The sequence below is a fragment of the Oncorhynchus nerka genome, linkage group LG14 (assembly GCF_034236695.1).
Source record: "Oncorhynchus nerka isolate Pitt River linkage group LG14, Oner_Uvic_2.0, whole genome shotgun sequence".
Taxonomy (NCBI): Eukaryota; Metazoa; Chordata; class Actinopteri; order Salmoniformes; family Salmonidae; genus Oncorhynchus; species Oncorhynchus nerka.
This window is the reverse complement of record NC_088409.1, coordinates 54713196-54728939: the sequence shown is the minus strand read 5'-3', so window position 1 is coordinate 54728939 and position 15744 is coordinate 54713196. Positions and strand designations below refer to the sequence as shown.

Genomic DNA, 15744 nt, shown 5'->3' with positions numbered 1-15744 from the left:
ACAAAAAAAATGTGGACCTTAAGACAGTGTTTTTGGTAGGCACCCAAACGCATACTCTAACCAAGGCCATGAACAATTGATTTAAATAGTCTAAAAAAACATTAAGATTGAGGCCTAAAATGAAGTTAATGTGGGATTCTGTGGTTGGACTGATTGACCGTGTGCTATTAAACATCTAATATAAGTTATTACTGGACAAGACCCAATAAAAATTGAACAATAGAAGTGTAAACATGGGATATAAAGACAATAAGAGCCACATGGAATGATGTCATGAAAAGGTTATAAGAACAAGATTTTGCTTAGCCTAGTTACAGGTCTGTTTGTGCCGTCTTGCCAACTGCCATGGTCCTTGCAGACAGCCCAGACAGATCTGGGACCAGGCTAGATTTCTAGGAAGAAGCACTGCAAAGGCCCTTTGATCCACTAGGAGCTAAAACATTGTACTGCAGATTAGTGATGCTCAAATGTACATAGTGCATTATGATTTATTGATGAGTGAAGGTACAATTTATTGAGTACTTTATTGAATTAATTTGTTGAATGGTACACGATATGTATCGATACAGGGATGTTAGCATGATACATATGTATAATTTCCATCTGTGAATCAGTATATTGATACCCACCTATAGTGATACAGGCCTAATAATCAAGATCATTCATTTTTAACCAGATCAGAATACCCCTGAGGGGTATCGCCAGCAGTGAAACATCAGCACCAACATGATTTATCAAAGCAATAAACTGTTGTCTTTGTTCTCATGGCCAAGGGCTGGAGTTGCTACTAGAGTATTCCTCTCCTCCCTCCTTTCTTCTCTCCTCCTCCTCTCTGGGTGAGTCTACCTGGCACTACTCCCTGCAGGCTGACTACAGTACATCCCATCCGCTCGAACAGGCACAAATTCCCCCCCTCTGTCACAACCGCTACCTGCGCATATTTTGAAATGAGATCATGTCGGCTAACGTCGCCAGCCATGATATAAAACACATGCGTCTGCTTGGCCGGCACCGCTGCACAACACTTTTGTTCACATTAAAGCAGGGAGCCGCCTCTAGAGTTCGTCTTTACACCGGTTAGATCTAGCTAGTTCCCCACAGAGCGTCTACATGTGGTGTGACACCGCTGCAGCGTGGGCAAATTGATATGAGGCGCTGATGAGTGAGTCTCTGCCTGTACGCATCCATTAGGGGGAGAATAAGCAGGAAGAGGGTCATCTGTCATTCATGCTGCACTGGGTCCTTTAGCTGGGGAGAGATCTCTAATAAACACTGCAGGGAGGTGTGTGTGTGTGCGCGCTTGAGTGTGCGTGCACTGTGTTTGTGTCCTCATGTTGGTGTCAACAGGTGCGTGTGTGATTGTGTGTGTGCTCATGCGTGTGTGGTAGCTTGATGCATACAGTACTAGTCCAAGTTTGGACACACCTATTCATTCCAGCATTTTTCTACATTTTAGGATAATAGTGAAGACATCAAAACTATTAAATAACACATATAGAATCATGTAGTAACCAAAAAAAGTGTTACATCAAAATATATTTGAGATTTGAGATTCTTCAAAGTAGCCACCCTTTGCCTTGAGGACAGCATTGCACACTCTTGGCATTATCTTAACCAGCTTCACCTGGAACCCACATATGCCGAGCACTTGTTGGCTGCTTTTCCTTCACTCTGTGGTCCAACTCATCTCAAACCACCTCAATTGGGTTGAGGTCGGGTGATTGTGGCGGCCTGGTCATCTGATGCAGCCCTCAATCACTCTCCTCCTTGGTCAAATAACCCTTACACCGCCTGGAGGTGTGTTTGGTCATTGTCCTGTTGAACAACAAATGTGGTAGCCATGAATTCTAAATAAATCACAGACAGAACCCCCACACCGTCACACCTCCTCCTCCATGCTTCACGGTGGGAACCAGACATGTGGAGAACATCTGTTCACTTACTCTGCGTCTGACAAAGACATGGTGATTGGAACCAAAAATCTCAAATTTGAACTCATCCGACCAAAGGACAGATTTCCACCGGTCTAATGTCCATTGCTCTTGTTTCTTGGCCCAAGCAAGTCTCTTCTTATTATTGATGTCCTTTAGTAGTGGTTTCTTTGCAGCAATTTAATCATGAAGGCCTGATTCACGCAGTCTCCAATGAACAGTTGATGTTGAAATGTGTCTGTTACTTAAACTCTGTGAAGCATTTATTTGGGCTGAAATTTCTGAGGCTGGTAAACTCTAATGAACTTATCCTCTGCAGCAGAGGTAACTCTGGGTCTTCCTTTCCTGTGGCGGTCCTCATGATAACCAGTTGCGTTGTGGTTTTTGTGACTGTACTTGAAGAAACTTTCAATGTTCTTGACATTTTCCGGATTGACTGACCTTTGTGTCTTAAAGTAATGATGGACTGACGTTTCTCTTTGCTTATTTGAGCTGTTCTTGTATTCTTGCCATGAAATGGACTTTTACAAAATAGGGCTATTTTCACCCCTACCTTGTCTCAACACAACTGATTGGCTGAAGTGCATTAAGAAGGAAAGAAATTCCACAAATTAACTTTTAACAAGGTGCACCTGTTAATTGAAATGGATTCCAGGTGACTACATCATTAAGCTGGTTGAGAGAATGCCAAGAGTGTGAAAAGCTGTAATCAAAGCAAAGGGAGGCAACTTTGAAGCATCTCAAATATAAAATATATTTAGATTTGTTTAACACGATTTGTTTAACACTATTATTCTACAATGTAGAAAATGGTACAAATACAGAAAAACCCTTATTTGAGTTGGTGTGTCCAAACTTTTTACTGGTACTGTATATTTCAAGTTTGGCCTCCCTCCCTCAGTAGAAAGAAAATAATCATAAAAATGATATTAATAAATAAACATTTTCTGTAGTGTTTACTCATTGTGTTGCTGAAGAATATTGCTGTAGGTGAACATTAGGGGCAGTATGAGGTAACAAATACATTTTGTTCTTAACTGTGAAAATGATAAACTGAAATAGTACTGCACTCGCTTTTTCAAAATCTAATTTAATTTGTCACATGAGCTGAAATAAAAACTGGTGTAGACCTTACTGTGAAATGGTTACTTACATGCAGTTTTTTTTTAAAGTACGAAAATATTAGCAATTTTTTAAAATAAAAATGTAATTAAAGAAAGTCTGGAAAGAAAGTCAACACAATAACATAACAAAAACGAAGCTATATACAGGGGGTACTGGTACCGAGTCAATGTGTGGAGGTACAGGTTAGTAGAGGTAAATGAGGTATGTACATGTAGCTAGGGCTAAAGTCACTACGCATAGATAATAAACAGCGAGTAGCAGCAGCGTGAAAAAATGGGTCAATAGAAATAGTCCAAGTAGCCATTTGATTAACTGTTTAGTAGTCTTATGGCTTGAGGATAGAAGCTGTTAAGGAGCCTTTTGGACCTAGACTTGGCGCTCCGGTACCACTTGCTGTGTGGTAGCAGAGAGAACAGTCTATGACTGGGGTGGCTGGAGTATTTGACCATTTTTAGGGCCTTCCTTTGACACCGCTTGGTATAGAGGTCCTGGAAGGAAGTAGGCATGGTCCCAGTGATGTACTGGGCCATATGCACTACACTCTGTAGCGCCTTCCGGTTGGATACCAGGATGCTCTCGATTAGAGGTCAACCGATTAATCGGAATGGCCGATTTAATTATGGCCGATTTCAAGTTTTCATAACAATCGGTAATCAGCATTTTTGGACACCGATTGTGGCCGATTACATTGCACTCCACGAGGAGACTGCGTGGCAGGCTGACTACCTGTTAAGCAAGTGCAGCAAGAGGCCAAGTTAAGTTGCTCGCTAGCATTAAACTTATCTTATAAAAAACAATCAATCTTAACATAATCACTAGTTAACTAAACATGGATGATGATTTTACTAGTTTATCTAACTTGTCCTGCGTTACATATAATCGATGCGGTGCCTGTTAATTTCTCATCGAATTACAGCCCACATCGCCAAACGGGTGATTTAACAAGCACATTCGCAAAAAAAGCACTGTCGTTGCACCAATGTGTACCTAACCATAAACATCAATGCCTTTCTTTAAAATCAATAGACAAGTATATATTTTTAAACCTGCATATTTAGTTAATATTAGATAAAATACTGAACGGTTCTGTATTTCACTGAAAGAATAAACGTTTTGTTTTCAAAATTATAGTTTTCGGATTTAACCATATTAATGACCTAAGGCTCGTATTTCTGTGTGTTATTATGTTATAATTAAGTCTATGATTTGATATTTGATAGAGCAGTCTGACTGAGCGGTGGTAGGTAGCAACCGGCTCGTAAGCATTCAATCAAACAGCACTATCGTGCGTTTGACAGCAGCTCTCTGCTGTGCTTCAAGCACTGAGCTGTTTATGATTTCAAGCCTATGAACTCCTGAGATTAGGCTGGTGTAACCGATGTGAAATTGCTAGCTAGTTAGCGGGGTGCACGCTAATAGCGTTTCAATCGGTGACGTCACTCGCTCTGAGACCTTGAAGTAGTTGTTCCCCTTGCTCTGCAAGGGCCGCGGCTTTTGTGGAGCGATGGGTAACGACGCTTCGAGGGTGGCTGTTGTCGATGTGTTCCTGGTTCGAGCCCAGGTAGGGGCGAGGAGAGGGACGGAAGCTATACTGTTACACTGACAATACTAAAGTGGCTATAAGAACATCCAATAGTCAAAGGTATATGAAATACAAATGGTATAGAGAGAAATAGTCCTATAATTCCTATAATAACTACGACCTAAAACTTCTTACCTGGGAATATTGAAGACTCGTTAAAAGGAACCATCAGCTTTCATATGTTCTCATGTTTTGAGCAAGGAAATTAAACGTTAGCTTTCTTACATAGCACATATTGTACTTTTACATTCTTCTCCAACACTTTGTTTTTGCATTATTTAAACCAAATTGAACATGTTTCATTATTTATTTGAGGCTAAATTGATTTTATTGATGTATTATATTAAGTTAAAATAAGTATTCAGTATTGTTGTAATTGTCATTATTACAAATAAATATATATATATATGTTTTTTAATTGGCCGATCAATCGGTATCGGCTTTTTTTGGTCGTCCAATAATCAGTATCGGCGTTGAAAATCATAATCGGTCGGCCTCTACTCTCGATGGTGCAGCTGTAAAATCAGAAATATGTATTTAGTTTTTTCAAGTGCCTCCTAGGTAAATGAAATACCACACCAGTCTCAATCATGTCATCTCAATCATCTGACCATACTGTATTCTACAAATCTATAATCAATCTGCCAAACAAAAAGAGGCATGTCCTGCTTCCCGATTCTCCACCCTTCTCCCAAAGTGTACACTTTCACACATGGATTTAACAATGGTGGAAACTCACTCCAGCCAATGCTTACACCAATCACATGCTTTTTACTAAAGTCCATGACGAGGAGTGTGCAAGGGTGGAGAATTAAGACTCAACCAAAGACAACATCCTTGTCTTTGTAACGCCCGGGGTGTAGTGGGGAAGAAGTCAGGCGCAGGAAGCAGAGAGTTCAGGGTAGCGCCCACTTTAATGCACCGCAACGGTGAACAGATGCCAACCACAACAAATGCCCCAAACACGGGGGACTTAAACAGTCCAGCAAAACTCCAAAAACACGGACAACCGTGACATACAGTCGTGTACACATGTACATCGAAAATAATCCCACACAACCAACAGGCGGGCCGGCTGGTAAATAAAGCCCAACCAATCAGCCTAAACTAAACACAGGTGAAACCAATAAACAGAAAAGGGAAAAAAGGTATCAGTGGAAGCTAGTAGGCCGGTGACGACGACCGCCGAGCACCACCCGAACAGGAAGGGGAGCCACCTTCGGAAGGAGTCGTGACAGTCTCCTCATTTCACCTGTTCTCCCCTCCCAAACTATTGGCTGACAGTGGGGTGTGATGCTAGCGTAGCGATGCTATTTAGGCCTGTTATCATGTATTCATTACGTATGAAGGCCCAACGGTGACATTCCGGCAGCCAGGCAGGACTCGAGGGGCCTAGCGGAGTTAAATATAACCTCCTGGAGTGCGGCGGCAGGCGGCAGGAAAAGACATACAGGAGTGAAATAACAGCCCCGACGCTAATGCCGGCTCCGCGGCGTGCCACTGACAAGCTTCAATGCCGTCTAGCTCCCGCCGCCTGAAATCAGAGGGGGGGAAAACAGAGGCCCGACCGCCTAATTAACTATCAACTAAAACAAGATGGGAATAAACATTAGCTCCGCTTTAGAGGTGCCTTTGTAGAGAGATGTGAGGTGGCGGAGGGAGGGAAGGTGGGAGGGTAGGAGAAAACAGAGGAGGAGGTATAATACAGCATTCACTAATTATCCAACAGAATTCTGGAGTTGGGACCCAGCTACCACATAACGTTCTAAGAACCATATGTTTCTTTGAGCTTGGTGAAAATGTGGTTGTCATATAGTTAATTTGCATACAATCTTCCCACAATGTCCTGGAAATGGTGCAGGTTACACAGCAAGTACATAACATTCTAAGAACCTTATGTTCCTTAGGTGGTAATTTCAGTACTTCAGCATAACGTTTCCTACAGGTTTTCCCGTGGTTCTATTTAAAGTCATGTTCTCAGAACGTTAAGAACGCTCTTCTGTGGGAATTTCAGTCCTTTAGCATAACGTTTTACAAGTTTCCTCATGGTTCTATTTTACGTCATTTTCTCAGAACATTTAGAGAATGTTAAGAAACAACATTCTTCTGTGGGAATTTCAGTACTTTCAGCATAACGTTTTCTACAGGTTTCCTCATAGTTAAATTTAAAGTCATTCTGAGAACATTAAGAAAACTTTCCATAAAAAACACAAGTAAACATTAGTAACATACAAAGAAAGTTCTAAGAATGTTATTTAACCCTTTAGACCCCAATATAATTCTAGAATGCTGCTGTAGATTACTGAGAATTTTCAAAGAACAAATTACAATCCCTTAGTTTTAAAGAGCACAACCTCTTCTTTAATATGATACCACATTCAAGTCAATAGGAATAACACTCATTTAGTCTTCCAATGTGTAAAGAAACTATCAAAAAATTATTAAGACAAAGAACCCTAGAGTATTTAAATTATAGTACATTTGACTAAATTACCATTTAAAATGTACCATATTATTTACATATGAATAAATAAAAAATTTAAAAAATATGACCATATTCAGAAAGTATTTCAAAACCCACAAAGTACTGTAGGCTATTGGATTGACAACGATTCTTACTTCTGTACCAATGTAAAAAAGGAAACAACTATTCAGAGACTATTTCAAAATGTAGGTAACCTCTCTCAATAAGATTAAATACAGACCAGAGCTGTGTTCGAATACCCATACTAACATCATGTATACTATACACTTAATGAGAATATACTACATACTAAACTCCGCAAAAAAATAAACGTCCTCCCAATGTCAACTGCATTTATTTTCAGAAAACTTAATATGTGTAAATATTTGTATGAACATAATAAAATTAAAACAACTGAGACGTAAACAGAAGTTCCACAGACATGTGACTAACAGAAATGGAATAATGTGTCCCTGAACAAAGAGGGGGTCGAAATCAAAAGTAGCAGTCAGTATCTGGTGTGGCCACCAGCTGCATTAAGTACTGCAGTGCATCTCCTCCAAGTGGACTGCACAATATTTGCCAGTTCTTGCTGTGAGGTGGTACCCCACTCTTCCACCAAGGCACCTGCAAGTTCCCGGACATTTCTGGGGGGAATGGCCCTAGCCCTCACCCACCGATCCAACAGGTCCCAGACGTGCTCAATGGGATTGAGATCCGGGCTCTTCGCTGGCCATGGCAAAACACTGACATTCCTGTCTTGCAGGAAATCCCGCACAGAATGAGCAGTATGGCTGGTGGCATTGTCATGCCAGGATGAGCCTGCAGGAAGGGTACCACATGAGGGAGGAGGATGTCTTCCCTGTAATGCACAGCGTTGAGATTGCCTGCAATGACAACAAGCTCAGTTCGACGATGCTGTGACACACCGCCCCAGACCATGACGGACCCTCCACCTCCAAACCGATTCCGCTCCTGAGTACAGGCCTCGGTGTAATGCTCATTCCTTCGACAATATAAGAGAATCCGACCATCACCCCTGGAGAGGCAAAACCACGACTCGTCAGTGAAGAGCACTTTTTGCCAGTCATGTCTAGTCCAGCGACGGGGGGGTTTGTGCCCAAAAGCGACGTTGTTGGCGGTGATGTCTGGTGAGGATCTGCCTTACAACAGGCCTACAAGCCCCCAGTCCAGCCTCTCTCAGACATTTGCGGACAGTCTGAGCAGTGATGGAGGGATTGTGCGTTCCGGGTGTCACTCGGGCAGTTGTTGTTGCCATCTTGTACCTGTCCCACAGCTGTGATGTTCGGATGTACCGATCCTGTGCAGGTGTTGTTACACGTGGTCTGACACTGCAAGGATGATAAGCTGTCCATCCTGTCTCCCTGTAGGGCTGTCTTAGGCGTCTCACAGTACGGACATTGCAATTTATTGCCCTGGCCACATTTGCAGTCCTCATGCCTCCTTGCAGCATGCCTAAGGCACGTTCACGCAGATGAGAAGGGACCCTGGGCATCATTCTTTTTGTGTTTTTCAGAGTCAGTTGAAAGGCCTCTTTAGTGTCCTAAGTTTTCTTTACAACCGTTCCACAGGTGCATGTTCATGAATTGTTTATGGTTCAATGAACAAGCATGGAAACCGTGGTTAAACCCTTTAGAATGAAGATCTGTGAAGTTATTTGGATTTTTACGAATGATCTTTGAAAGACAGGGTCCTGAAAAAGGGACGTTTCTTTTTTTGCTCAGTATATATACTATGATTTCATTTGAACTAGTTCGCCAAATGTTAGCTGATTACTTACGCGGCTGAGACAGCTTCCAAATGAATTGCATCAGTAGAAACTGGACAAAACAAGCAACTTGTTAGCTGGCTATATAAACAAATATCCAACTCATCATATGAACTCCACTGCATGGGTATCTACTACCCTAACTCGACAGCTAAGCTGTCAAATAATTGAAAAACGAGGCAATGTATAGCCTATGAATATCTTCACCTGGCAAAGATGAACCATAACCGAAGCCTTCATTTTGGTGGCTAGTTAGCTTGTTGTCTGTATGGCTAGCTAGAGAAAGTGACAGCTGAGGTTGATGCTTTGTGAGCGCTGCCCATATTTACCACAACTGATAGACTAACTAGTTAGCTACCTACTCCATAACAAGGAACTTGGCCCATTTCCATATGAATTACACTACTGGTCAAAAGTTTTAGAACACCTACTCATTAAAGGGTTTTTCTTTATTTTTACTATTTTCTACATTGTAGAATAATGGTGAATACATCAAAATTATGAAATAACACATAGTAACCAAAAAAGTGTAAAACAAATCAAAACATATTTTATTTGAGATTCTTCAAATAGCCTTTGCCTTGATGACAGCTTTGTGCACTCTTGGCATTCTCCCAACCAGCTTCACCTGGAATGCTTTTCCAACCGTCTTGAAGGAGTTCCCACATATGCTGAGCACTTGTTGGCTTCTATTCCTTCACTGACTCATCCCAAACCATCTCAATTGGGTTGAGTTCGGGGAATTATGGTTTCCAGGTCATCTGATGCAGTACTCCATCACTCTCCTTATTGGTAAAATAGCCATTACACAGCCTGGAGGTGTGTTGGGTCATTGTCCTGTTGAAAAACAAATGATAGTCCCACTAAGCCCAAACCAGATGGGCTGGCGTATCACTGCAGAATGCTGTGGTAGCCATGCTGGTTAAGTGTACCTTGAAATCTAAATAAATCACAGACAGTGTCACCAGCAATGCATCCCCACACCACCTCCTCCATTCTTTACGGTGGGAAATACACATGCGGAGATCATCCGTTCACCCACACCGCGTCTCACACAGACACGGCGGTTGGAACCAAAAATCTCAAATTAGGACTCCAGACCAAAGGACAAATTTCCACCTGTCAAAGATTGCTCGTGTTTCTTGGCTCAAGCAAGTCTCTTATTATTATTGGTGTCCTTTAGTAGTGGTTTATTTGCAGCAATACGACCCCGAAGGCCTGATTCACGCTCCTCTGAACAGTTGATGTTGAGATGTTTCTGTTACTTGAACTTTGAAGCATTTATTTGGGCTGCAAATTCTGAGGCTGGTAACTATAATTAACTTATCCTCTGCAGCAGAGGTAACCCTGGATCTTCCATTCCTGTGGTGGTCCTCACGAGAGCCAGTTCGCTCTTGATGGTTTTTGCAACTGCACTTGAAGAAACTTTAAAAATTCTTGACATTTTCCGGATTGAGTGACCTTCGTGTCTCAAAGTAACTGTCGTTTCTCTTTGCTTATTTGAGCAGTTCTTGCTAAAATATGGACTTGGTCTTTTACCAAATAGGTCTATCTTGTCACAACACAACTGATTGGCTCAAACACATTAAGGACAGAAGTTACACAAATGAACTTTTAAGAAGGCACAACTGTTAATTCATGTAAAATACATTTCTACAATGTAGAAAAAAGTTAAAATAAAGAAAAACCCTTGCATGAGTAGGTGTTCTAAAGCTTTTTACTGGAAGTGTACATTGGTAGAAACAAGACAAAACAACCAACTAGTTAGCTGACTATACAGCTAAACACGGCAACTATTTCCATGTGTAACGGCAGATTTCCTCTTCGTCTGGAGAGGAGTAAGGATCGGACCAAGATGCAGCGTGTTAAGTGTTTATGACGATTTATTAAAAAACGAACTGAACACTGAAATACAAAACAATAAACAATGTGAAAACCGAAACAGTACCATGTGGAGACAAACACTCACACGGAAACAAACACCCACAAACCAACAGTGAAACCCAGGCTACCTAAGTATGATTCTCAATCAGAGACAACTAACGACACCTGTCTCTGATTGAGAACCATACTAGGCTGAACACAAAAACCAACATAGAAAAACAAACAGACTGCCCACCCCAACTCACACACTGACCATACGAAATAAAGACAAAACAAAGGAAATAAACATCAGAACGTGACACCATGAGGCAGCACGGAATCATTCGAGCACCACCGCTGATTTGCTCACCTGTACCAACCAAGTTACCATGACATAACAGGACATTCTAATCTGTTAGCTATTCCCCAAGTTTCACAGCATCAAACATCGACAACACCAAATATATATCTGCTGTTAACTTATTTCACTCACCTCGACATCATTGCTTTTCAAAGTGTAAGGACTTGTGCGAATCCGTATCACATCCATATCACCAACCAACATACAGTTGAAGTCGGAAGTTTACATACACCATAGCCAAATACATTTAAACTGTTTTTCACAATTCCTGACATTTAATTTGGGTAAAAATTCCCTGTCTTAGGTCAGTTAGGACCACCACTTTATTTTAAGAATGTGAAATGGTAGAATAGATTTAGTTCAGCTATTATATCTTTCATCACATTCCCAGTGGGTCAGAAGTGTACATACACTCAATTAGTATTTGGTTGCATTGCCATTAAATTGTTTAACTTGTGTCATAAGTTTCGGGTAGCCTTCCACAAGCTTCCCACAATAAGTTGGGTGAATTTTGGCCCATTCCTCCTGACAGAGCTGGTGTAACTGAATCAGGTTTGTAGGCCTCCTTGCTCACGCACGCTTTTTCAGTTCAGATTGAGGTCAAGGCATTGTGATGGCCACTCCAATACCTTGACTTTGTTGTCCTTAAGCCATTTTGCCACAACTTTGGAAGTATGCTTGGGGTCATTGTCCATTTGGAAGACCCATTTGCAACCAAGCTTTAACTTCCTGACTGATTTTTTGAGATGTTGCTTCAATATATTCCTGCCTCATGGTGCCATCTATTTTGTGATGTGCACCAGTCCCTCCTGCAGCAAAGCATCTCCACAACATGATATGGACACCTACATGCTTTACGGTTAGGATGGTGTTCTTCGGCTTGCAAGCCTCCCCCTTTTTCCTCCAAACATAACGATGGTTATTATGGCCAAACAGTTCTATTTTTGTTTCATCAGACCAGAGGACATTTCTCCAAAAAGTACAATCTTTGTCACCATGTGCAGTTGCAAACCGTAATCTGGCTTTTTTATGGTGGTTTTGGAGCAGCAGATTCATCCTTGCTGTGCGGCTTTTCAGGTTATGTCGATATAGGACTCGTTTTACTGTGGATATAGATACTTTTGTACCCGTTTCCTCCAGCATCTTCACAAGGTCCTCTGCTGTTGTTCTGGGATTGATTTGCACTTTTCGGAACCAAAGTGCGTTCATCTCTAGGAGACAGAACACGTCTCCTTCCTGAGCAGTATGGCGGCTGCGTGGTCCCATTGTGTTTATACTTGCATACTATTGTTTGTACAGATAAACGTGGTACACTCAGGCATTTGGAAATTGCACCCAAGGATGAAGCAGACTTGTGGAGGTCTACATTTTTTTCTGAGTTCTTGGCTGATTTCTTTTGATTTTCCCATGATGTCAAGGTAGGCCTTGAAATACATCCACAGGTACACCTCCAATTGACTCAAATTATGTCAATTATCCTATCAGAAGCTTCTAAAGCCATGACATCATTTTCTGGAATTTTCCAAGCTGTTTAAAACTTCTTACGGCTGAAATCCCGCTAACGGGATCAATATGACAACCGGCCAGTGAAAGTGCAGGGCGCCAAATTCAAACAACAGAAATCTCATAATTAAAATTCCTCAAACATATAAGTATTATACACCATTTTAAAGACCAACTTATTGTGGGAAGCTTGTGGAAGGCTAACCAAAACATTTGACACAAGTTAAACAATTTAAAGGCAATTCTACCAAATAGTAATTGAGTGTATGTAAACGTCTGACCCACTGGGAATGTGATGGATTAAATGTCAGGAATTGTGAAAAACTGAGTTTAAATGTATTTGGCTATGTATGTAAACTTCCGACTTCAACTGTCTTAAAAGATTCAGTAAACGTTTTAAGAAAGCCTCCAAATAATCTACACTTTCCGTTCTCAGAACGTTTAAAAACGCTCCTTCTTACTGGTCAGGAAACTTTTCACTTCGTTCCCAGAACCAATGGGAAATCAAAAACGTACGTTCCCACAACTTTCAAGGAACCAAATGTGCTAGCTGAGGAGCTGTGTGTTTGTTGTTCCCTGTCACGATCACATGGAGATGGCTGAAGCAAACTGAGAAGTTCCGCTGCAAGCATATTGGGCGCATTAATAATTGATCGGCAAGGCACATTCACCGTGTCAGACCTTTCTCTGATCCCTGCACGGCTTGCTACCCAATATACATGATGTTTTTAAAGATATGCTACTGTAGAAATAAATATAGACTGCTGTTATACTGCTGTTAGCCTCAACGCCTATAATTTCGATCACAGCTCCCGTACGCTGCCATGTCAATAATACACTCTCTCATAAACACGGTCGGCAGAGCCAAACTACAGAGCCCCATCTCTTGAAACTCTGTACTTGGACTCTACCAACAGCAGCACCGTCTGTCTGTCCTTCTCCTGCTGTCAGAGTGATTGCTGTTAGAAATCAGCCCATGTTGAGGTGGCCTCTGCTGCTGTGAGAGAGAGATGTCTAGGTCACTGCTGCCCCAGACCAAGCTCTACGGCTGGCGGATAGCCGGCTACGGATTGGCAAATTAACGTAATGAGATTAGGACCCCTGTCCTCCCTCTCATCCCTCTCTCCTCCCTCTCATCTCAGTGTGAAAACAAGTATGGGCCTGTAAACACCATACACTAAAATGTGTCTAAATAGGAACGCAAAGCACTTTGGTAACTGGTTTTCCCAGCTAACACTCAATTACCTGCTAAGTATAATATCATGACTCATTTTGACACTCTTTTTTTCACTGCGGCTCGGGAAATGGTAGCAGAAAATTTGATTATCTAGCCGTTTGGTTAAGGTACTCGATTGCACACAAGAAAGTACTCTGTACCTTTCTGCTGCATTAGAAATAACAGACAGGCAGAAACAGACAGAATATAACATTCAGAAAATACCACCTTTTCTTGTTACAGTACAATTGGAGTGATTACCGACCTCTGGTCAAAGTGCTGCTGAGATGCAATGAAGAAGCAATCAGCTGTCAGAGCAAGTCTCAGCCAGGCCTAGAATTACACATAGAGGAGTTCTTGTGATGTCGTCTTTTGAATAGGGAGTGAGGAGAGGTGAGTTGTGCCCTCCAGCCATGCAGGGTCAGAGATCAGACTACTCACCTATTCTGAAGGAGAGCGGCCCAGCGGAGGAACATCTCACCCACATGGCTAAGAGGAGCAGAGGCGCCCAGGCTGCGAGCATCTTCTATGACTCCTCATGGGTCCTGCCCCGGGGGTCCCCCTGTCACAGCCACCTGGAGAACATAACACATGGATGTATGAATTATATAGAAGCCTGGATCCTACACACGTTAACATGAAGACAGGCACACATGTATCAGTTTGTGTTTTTGCCCATGATCACAGATTCTGATCTTGGATCAGCTTAGCACCTGTTCCACATGATAGTCACTCTTGTGTGAAATCAAACTATATCTGATCCAAATTCCTTCTGGTGTGACCATATAAAAATGATATAAATAGAATCTATGACGCGGGCATACACATGTTCACAGGCATCTGAACACATACACGCAGGCACGCATAGACACAGACACATACACACACACATCCGCACGCAAGCACACACACACACTGAGAACACAAAGCAACTACCATCTATCTTCACCGCAGCCTCAAAGTATAGGCCTTTTTCGTTTATCTGGTACGCTACATTGCACCTCCCTGTTCCTTTTCTGATTAGAAAAAGCATTATTATTAACTTTCACAAGAACTGAAATGAACCATAATCAAAGGTGTGATTCTCAAGTCACAAATTCTACAGTGCATTCAGAAAGTATTCAGACCCGTTCACATTTTCCAAATGTTGTTACGTTACAGACTTATTCTAAATTTTAAAAAGTGCCTTTATCTACACACAATGACAAACCAAAAGCAGGTTTTCGGAAAGTTTTGCAAAAAAAATAAAGATGTATTATTTACATAAGTATTCAGACCCTTTGCTATGATACTCGAAATTGAGCTCAGGTGCATCCTGTTTCCATTGATCATCCTTTCGCCTGTGGTAAATTCAATTGATTGGACATGATTTGGAAAGGCACATACTTGTCTATATAATGTCCCACAGTTGACACTGCATGTCAGCCAACAACCAAGCCATGAGGTCGAAGGAATTGTCCGTAGAGCTCCGAGACAGGATTGTGTCCAGGCACAGATCTGGGGAAGGGTAACAAAAAAATTCTGCAGAATTGAAGGTCCCCAAGAACACAGTGGCCTCCATCATTCTTAAATGGAAGAAGTTTGGAACCACCAAGATTCTTCCTAGAGCTGGCCGCCCGGCCAAACTCAGCCATCGGGGGAGAGAAGGGCCTTGGTCAGGGAGGTGACCAAGAACCTCATGGTCACTCTGACAGAGCTCCAGAGTTCCTCTGTGGAGATGGAAGAACCTTCCAGAAGGACAACCATCTCTGCAGCACCACCCATCAGGCTTTATTAGGAGAGTGGCCAGACAGAAGCCACTCCTCTGTAAAAATCACATGGCAGCCCACTTGGAGTTTGCCAAAAGGCAGCTAAAGGACTCTGACCATGAGAAAGAAGATTCTCTGGTCTGATGAAACCAAGATTGAAAT

The 15744-nt window shown here is 41.9% G+C and overlaps 1 protein-coding gene across 1 annotated transcript in view; it reads right to left on the bottom strand.

The window, feature by feature from the left end:
• LOC115141494 (glutamate receptor ionotropic, kainate 4-like) overlaps positions 1-14393 on the bottom strand; it is a 209416-nt gene extending 195023 nt beyond the window's left edge. Inside the window, exon 1 of the mRNA XM_029680400.2 lies at positions 14276-14393. Within this exon, the coding sequence (XP_029536260.1) occupies positions 14276-14357 (82 nt within the window). The 5' untranslated portion in view covers positions 14358-14393. The remainder of the gene's footprint in view (positions 1-14275) is intronic.
• Positions 14394-15744: the final 1351 nt, after the last annotated feature.